At 50.0% G+C, this 8,125-nt stretch overlaps 1 protein-coding gene and 2 pseudogenes across 1 annotated transcript; 2 read left to right on the top strand and 1 right to left on the bottom strand.

Moving 5' to 3' along the window:
- On the bottom strand, positions 1 to 2,815 carry LOC121602459 (annotated as a pseudogene).
- A 350-nt stretch (positions 2,816 to 3,165) lies between these two features.
- On the top strand, positions 3,166 to 6,001 carry LOC121602455 (GPI mannosyltransferase 3-like). The gene is given in 6 exon segments (XM_041931222.1): positions 3,166 to 3,858; positions 3,970 to 4,100; positions 4,103 to 4,189; positions 4,192 to 4,436; positions 4,438 to 4,820; positions 4,892 to 6,001. Coding segments are annotated over 6 exon segments (1,566 nt in total). The 5' UTR covers positions 3,166 to 3,733; the 3' UTR covers positions 5,487 to 6,001.
- Positions 6,002 to 6,394: 393 nt separating this feature from the next.
- LOC121602456 lies at positions 6,395 to 7,790 on the top strand (annotated as a pseudogene).
- The last annotated feature ends 335 nt before the right edge of the window (positions 7,791 to 8,125 follow it).

Genomic DNA, 8,125 nt, shown 5'->3' with positions numbered 1-8,125 from the left:
ATTTGAGTTCATGATAATTCACGCGTACAGAAAAATAGAATATGAGAAACGTAAAATCCAAATTACTCAACCAATCATGGAAGGTAAGTTCAACATTTTTAAAACATATGCTTTTTTTAATCATAACAGTGGGCACGCACTAGGCCCCACCACGTGTGGAAGAGATTTCAGGTAGTTTATGGTGGTGGATGACATCTTTTCAAAACAATCTTACCAACCACCATGCTGATTATAATGATGGAGTTGTTTTCCTTTTTTCTTGCTCTTTTTCGACATTGGCGGATGGCTGTCGTAGCACGCCGGAAAGATCTGTTCGGACACGGAGGTGGTGTGGAATGTTCGTGTAATGCCACTGCCACGCCTGTGGCCCATCCGCAGATCTCTTAACTGTTGTTCGTACAGATGAGGAATAGGCTGAGCAGATAATGGTGGTTGTTGATAACCCTGATACTGGGCAATGCTGTTGTGGTTGTGGTTGTGGTTGCTGTTGCTGCTACTGCTGCTGCCGTGGCTGCTTCCCGGGAAGGTTCCGGATCGCTGTAGGTCCGCCTTCACTTGAGACAGCAGTCTTTGAGCGTTTTGCTGTACCGTCGGGGTCATTCCGGCTGCCGTCACACGATCATTTCGCAGTGCGTGCTGTACACTTTCAATCGAACCAGCAAGCTGCCGGGTGCGGACGAAGCGCACGATCGCTTCGATCGTTTCAATCTGGTTCGCATTCAACCCGTCAAGCGACAACACGTTAGGAGCGGACAGTGGCGGACCGTTGGTTTGAACTTCCATGTCCTTTCGGGGGGCAGCCGCAGCAGTTTGTGTGGAGGTAGTAATGATCGTTTTGGATTTCCGTGCAATGCACTCCATGCAAGCGTAACCGTCCGTTTGCGCTTCACGATCGATAAGATGACGTACTTTGCCAGTGCCCGGCTTTGGGGGCAACACTGTGATGGCCTGAATGCTGGCAGAAGATGTCGACGCACCAACCGCAGACCGGTTGCCATTATCGCCGTCCTTCTGTAGCGCTGCCGCCAGCTTCACCTGTTCGAGCTGCTGCGAAACGAGCCCCTCATCAAGGCCCAGCTTCACGATCAGTTCCTTCAGCTTCAGATTCAGATTGCTAAACGGTTGACACTGCTTCACCTCCCTCGAACGTGTTGTACTCTCGAACAATACGTTCTGACTGTTCCAGGCCAACGGAGAGCGATGGTGGTGGTGTTCTTCCTTTTTTTCACTGTCGTAATAGGTTGGCGGGACGTACAGGAACCGGGTCGAGTGTTTCTTCGTATCTTGCTGTTCCAGTATCGAAATGGCTTCGTTGATTCGCTTGGGAACTGTGGAAAACAGTGCCGGATAAATATCGACCGGAGGGCTCAAGGTCTATCACGCTACCATTACTTACCTTGCGGATCGATCGGAACGATCAGATCACTTCTCGCCGACGGCTTCAGAGCAAGGAAGTCGGCAAAACTAAGCTTACCTTCCAAAAATAGCTAAAGCGATGGAGAATAAAGTTTTATACAAGACAGCACTAAAAAAATTGCTGCGATATGATCGCTATTTACCTCTGTTGAAACGTCGTATTTCGGCCTAGTGTCCTCGCCCTGCTCGAGTACTGTCGACGAGCAACTATCGGTAAGATTGACCACATCATCCGGAAATTTACCACCCCGATCCGAGCAGTGCCTATTGGCAAACATGTTGCGAAAGGCAGCTGGTGTCAGTTGTGGTGTGGCGGCCTGGTCCACCGCTACAGGAGTACCCGCGGGCCACAACCTGCTGGGACTTGTGCCCGGTTGGACGCTCCCATCAAGATTCCATTATTAACCATCTGCATTACCATTGACATCATGGATTGCATCATGACCGTTTGGTCCGGGCCGCCTTGCTGCCGGTTGCGGCGCGACGACGATCTTCCGCGCGAGTCTTGCGTCCCGTTCGAATGTTCCGAGCTACGCGAGCTAGAACGCGACCGTGAGTAGGATCGGCTGCGATGTCGGCTCCTGGAGCGTGTGTGTCGCCTGCGGCGTCGATGCGTGGGGCTGCGGGACTGACTGCGGGAGTGACGCCTTGAACGATGGCCGCCTCGGACCCGTGTCCGGGAAGTGTCGCGCGACCGTGGATTGCGAGAACCTGGGCTCCTGGAACGACCTCTTGCTGCTCGGTGCAGTTCCTCGTGCTCTTCCGGCAGCAATATGACATCATCTTCCTCATTGTCCGAATACGAGACACCCCGATGGTCCAAAGAGTTCACGACGGCAGGCACATTATGCTGGTACACCTCGTCCCGCTGCAACGGCACCACCGTATCTTGCTGGTGTTGGTATTGGTGGTGCTGTTGTTGCCGGTTGTTGATCCCGCTAGCGTGCGGCACAGGCTGTTGGATGATATCAAGCGGCAGGCTGCCAATTGTTTTGGCTTTGGCAACGAGCCGTGGATCCCGCAAATTGCTAAACTCCTGCCGTCCATTGATTCCTAAGTTGTTGGCCACCGTGATCCGTGGCGTGGCGTTCACCGCTGGAATAGGTTGGATGCTCCACGCATCGTTGAAGCGCTGTACACGCTCGCGAGCCTGTTGCTGCTTGTGCTTCCGTTCGTTCAGCAGTCGTTCTGCTTCCGCCTCGTCCACGGGCAGACAGTCCATCGCCACGTGCATCTCGGCCAGAAAATCCAACGGAATTCCATCGTCCGCACTTTGATTCACGAGTGAGTTCGATGCCATTTTGGTTCAAGGGGAAATTCGGTCCCTAAATCTGCAATCGTCGCAGAAAAATCGCGCCGTGCGAGTGTTTTTCCCCGATTGTGTTTAGGTTGTCAAACGTCGACGACAATCTGAAAAAAAAACTGAATCTGAAGATCTGAATGTTTACCGCGTAGGGTTCAAAGTTTACAGCGATACGGCACGTTGTCTAATCGCAGTTTTACAAGCGTTTTCATTTATCGCTGTTATTTTTAATTTTTAGAACATTTGTATACCCAAGATTCCATGTTTCTGTCCGTGAGGATAGAATATCAAATGTCGGCTAGTATAGTAATAGCAAAAAATTTGTCGTAAAGAATCGAACTGTAGCATCGGGTACAGAACTTATTCAAAACAACGGACACACCGCAAACAACCGCCATTTCGTTTTCTTTTTCTCCTGCACAACGGTTACGTCATCATCATCATCATCATCGTCATCGGCAGCAGCAGCAACAGCACGCATCACGCGAAGTGAGGCAAAACAAAACGTCACGCACCGCAGCGGCGAAGAGAGCATAAGTTTATTTTCGTCGCGTCCGGACTGAACGGATCTCGTGGTGCTTAAGCTCCACACGCCACACCATCACTGGCAAAGTGCGACGAAGGCACAAGCAGTGTCGACCACACGGAACGGCGACGGAGCATTACTTTCGCCTAAAGCGTGAGAGCAGTTCGCATACGGATTGCGCATCGTTTCGACAGTTTCTAATCAAACACGTGTATAGATTGTTCGAAAAAGGCCGAAGCCTGCTGGAGGCTGGTGAAGCATTTGCATCGCATCGAAACCCGGTAGCTTGACCGTGAACCATCCAGTTAGTGAGTGTGTGTGTGTGTGTGTGCGTGTGTGTGACCGTTGAGCCCCATACCATCGCCCCGGAGGGGTGGCAAACAGTTAAAGCGCGTGTTAAAACCTTCCCAGTGGAGGTCCCACAGCCGTAGCGCACCCAGCATTGCGGAGAAGGAAGAATACCAGAGTTCTGACGCGACCGTCCAGAAATGTGGAACCGAACGTTTTGGTTTTTCGTTGCGGTACGCATTGCGTCAGTGTTTCTTGTAACGACCTGGTTTGTGCCGGATGAGTACTGGCAAAGCCTCGAGGTGGCCCATCGTCTAGCGTTCGGGTGCGTTTTTGTGACCTTTGGTTTTGTTTTTTTTTGTAGTAACCGAACATCTTCTTCTTCTTCTTCTTCTTCTTCTTCTTCTTCTTCTTCTTCTTCTTCTTGTACTTGCAGCTACGGCCATCTTACCTGGGAATGGGCGGCCGGCATGAGAAGCTACCTCTACCCGGCGACCTTTGCCGGTCTGTACAAACTGTTGGCCCTGGTTGGGTTGGACTCGGTCGAGCTGCTTACGCTGCTGCCCCGGATTTGCAAGCATGCCTGAGCGCGTACGCCGACTATCGGTTCCACGTGTGGTGCCGGCAAAGCAAATGGTCCACCTTTTTGCTCGCTACTCCTGGTGCTGGTTCTACGTCGGTTCGCGCACGCTCGCCAACACGCTGGAAACGTCGCTGACCATGATCGCGCTCAGCTACTTCCCGTGGGCCTCGGAGTGTACCCGGTTCCTGTGGCCGGTCGCCCTGTCGTTCTTTGTCCGGCCGACCTCGGTCATACCGTGGGTACCGCTGTGCCTGTATCACATCAAAAAGTCCACCCACCCGACCTGGGAGCTGCTGCTGAAGCGCTACCTGCTCATCGGTGCTGCTGACCGGTGCGCTGTGCGTCGGCGTGGACAGCTACTTCCACGGGGCGGTTGTTTTCTCGTCGTACGAGTTCCTGAAGTACAACGTGCTGAAGGGTGTGGGTAGCTTCTACGGGGAGCACCCATGGTACTGGTATCTCTCCGCCGGGCTGCCGACCGTGCTCGGCGTCAGTGTGCTGCCGTTCCTGGCGGCTGGCTACGAATCCGTACGCCACCGTAAGGTGTACAAGGAGCGCGCCATCCTGCTGCTTTCGGTGTGTTTCACCGTGCTGGTGTATTCGCTGCTGGCGCACAAAGAGTTCCGCTTCCTGCTGCCAGTTTTGCCGATGTGCCTGTTCATCACGGCCGACTATCTCGCTCGCTGGAGCCGCAAAGCTTCGAGGTACTTTGTGCGGAGGACCAACAAGAAAACACATATTTGTAATCCTCTCTTGTGTACTGTTTTTTTTGTAGCAAAATGATTTGGTTTACGGCGCTGCTAATCCTATCGGTGAACGGGTTAATGGCGGGCTACACCGGGCTAGTCCATCAGCGGGGCACGCTGGACGTGATGCCTTACCTGGCCACCACCGCCAAGGACTACCGCGACGAGTTTAACAACCCGGCCAAGATCTTGTTCCTGATGCCCTGCCACTCGACACCGTTCTACAGCCACGTGCATCAGAATGTGACGATGCGTTTCCTGCACTGCGAGCCGAACCTGACCGACCAGCCGAACTATCTGGACGAGGCACACCAGTTCTACGCTAATCCGATGGGCTGGGTGCGCAAGAACCTGCCCGTCCATCCGCTCAGCGCTCTTCCCACGCACGTGGTCACGTTCGATGTGCTCGAGCCACAGCTAAAGGATTTCCTCTCGATTTACCAGGAAAAGGTGTCCTTCTTTCACACCGACTATCCGACGGAGCGCGTTGGCGGGTTTGTAAAAGTTTACGAGCGTTACGATCGTAATGCAGCAGCGGGTGCCAGTAGTACCACGTCGACGACCGCCGTTCCTGCGATGGAGGACGAATCGATCATTAGTACAACCCGTAAAGGTACGAGGTAGACGATCAAAACGACCACAATCAAAAGTTGAACAAAAAAGCAAACACATTTATTTTTCACCCATTTTTTTCTTAATTGAATTTTTTGAACAATCTTTGTTTTACTAGCCTGCTACAGGATAGAAACATAAACAAAAACAAAAAAAAAACACACACACAAATTTAATATTTGGAATAGCTATTTAAAAGCGGTTAGATTAATAACAGTTCTCGTAGGGTGTATGGAGGCAAAGTACGAAATGTACTTTAATTTAACGATTTCTTATGCAATTATTACGAATTCGTGTAACATCTAAATGTGTAAGAGGTTTGTTTTTTTCCCCTCTCCAGACTAGGTTCAATTTTGGTTAGAGTTTTTTTTTCATTTATTTGCTGAAACATGTCACTAGCAGTGATTTTATCTACCACACTGCCAGGTTTTACGAGTGAAGAAAAGTTTTATCCGCCATCGATTGTAAGTAAGCTGATTTGATGCTTCCCACTGATGACAATATAGTTTGTAGGAAATTTTGTGCAAATATAAAAATGAATTTTAATAATTTAACATGAATGAAAGAAAATAGTTGCCTTTACTTTACAAATAAGGAGCATATGGATAAGAATTTAAAGGATAGCGAAATATTCTACGAACGGTGACACATGCGAATTTAAAATGAACATTTAAAATTGCAGCCGTGTACAACAGCCTGAACAATGTCCTTCCTCGACTTTGTTTTGCTCACGGCTGTCAGTCAGTTTGACACTTTTTGTTTACAAACATCTTGGCGAAAAGGCGCGCATAAATAGCCACTGAATAAATGTGTAAAATGCAGTGCAAATAAGCGAAAATTAGGAAAATTGTGTGAATATCTTTATAAGTGTAACTCTTTCTGTGCTCCTTTTGTGTTTGTAATGTAATGCGAATGTTAAAAAATCAGCACTAGATTGGTGGAGAGAGGAAGAGGCCCGTACCGGGCTGGTGACGTTCTGCAAAGATCTCGACCTAGCGCTTGGCAGTGGCATCCCGGAAGGAATGATCACCGAACTGTGTGGTCCGCCGGCAGCGGCAAAACGCAATTCTGGTATGGATCGCTTGTGCATCTCTTGCGTCGAAACCTTCGCGGAAGATAACTCCCTTCTCCTGTTCAGCTCTACAGCTAGCGGTAAACGTGCAGATACCCAGCAGCTCGGTGGCCTGCAGGGCCGGGCAGTCTACCTGGATACGAATTATGGATTTTCTCCGCAGCGCGTACAAGGTAAATGGAGCAAAGCACTTATCGAATGAGCGCAGCTGCTTATACAGTTTTGTTTGTAGAAATGGCCCAGGCATGTCATCATCACTGCGCAAACATTGCGCTACTCCACAAGCTTAATCCGGAGGAAACCCTTGCCAGATTTTCGGAAGCGACCGCTCTGGACAACATCCTGTACTCGCACGTGACGAACTGTACCCAAATCCTAGAGGCAATAGCCGTGCTGCAGAAACCGGCTCTACGATGGTGAAAAGGTACGAGGTTGGACGGTACTGCAGCAGCAGAAATCGCTGTTTCAGTTGTATCGTTTACCTTTCTAGATTAAACTGATCATACTAGATTCGCTATCCTTTCTGATCAGAAATACAATCACGCGTTCGATGAAGCGTGTGAAGCGTGTCCACGAAATATTACCCTGCTGCATAAACTCGCACACCGTTCGGCTGCGTGGTAAGTGGCTGCTACTGCATCGATTACTTACATTCTTTTGAGTGAATCAAACGTTCTTTCCCGCGCTAAAGGTTATTGTTACGAACGATGTAACAACACGCATTTCGGATGTCGACGGCGGCGGCGGAGAAACGGTCGGATGTGCCGCAGATAGTGTCGCGCTCTCGGGGGCAGCCTTACGCACAAAGTAAACCAGCGCATCTTTCTCGGCCGCGATGTGAGAGCCATTTCGATGCACAATCGCAAGCTCCGCTCAGCTACGTCGCTTCCATTGAAAAGGGACATTTTCTTCCAAGCGTTACGGTAGCGTTTCGCATCGAGCCAGCCGGCATAAGAGGCGTCAATCGGGAAGGTTAGAAGCGTATCGTAACATATCCTCCCTTCCGGGCAGCGAAGGAAGCGAAACATTTATTAATGCAGTGGAAGTGGTGTGAACGTGATAGGAAAACAGAAAAAAAAAAAACAAAACATTCCATTCAACAACCTGCCAGCAGTGGGGCAGTGCAGCCGGCTGGAAGTGTCTCGCCCAGCTAAGGTGGTGTAGCGTGTATGTAGCACGAAAAGTAACTCAGTAAGAGGTTAGCGTGACCAATACATCCCGATAGTCACCGCTCAGATCGTCCTGAAAGGAAAGGGAAAGTTCGATCAAAACCGATTGCGTGCACACACTCGGGAGGGATATGGGTGCGAGCGAGCTTGGAACCAAACAATACACAGGTAAGGGAAGTGAAATTAGGTTTGCCAGGGCAACACTATGCTATTGATTGCTTTTAAATTATTTACTGTTTATCTAAACCAACGAGTATTTCACGCATTTTGACATCAAAACACGTGCGGGAGATTTTTTAGGGACGATTGAACCGATTGTGGTTCGCTGATAGTGAATATTAGAGTGAAGCAGTTGCTTTGGATGGGATTTGTTAGTGCTCGGACTCGCGCATCACGGTGGGCAAAGCGAC

This window comes from Anopheles merus, unplaced genomic scaffold, assembly GCF_017562075.2.
Source record: "Anopheles merus strain MAF unplaced genomic scaffold, AmerM5.1 LNR4000460, whole genome shotgun sequence".
In the NCBI taxonomy this organism is placed as follows: Eukaryota; Metazoa; Arthropoda; class Insecta; order Diptera; family Culicidae; genus Anopheles; species Anopheles merus.
The sequence above is the reverse complement of the archived record's forward strand: the minus strand, read 5'-3'. Positions and strand labels throughout refer to the sequence as shown.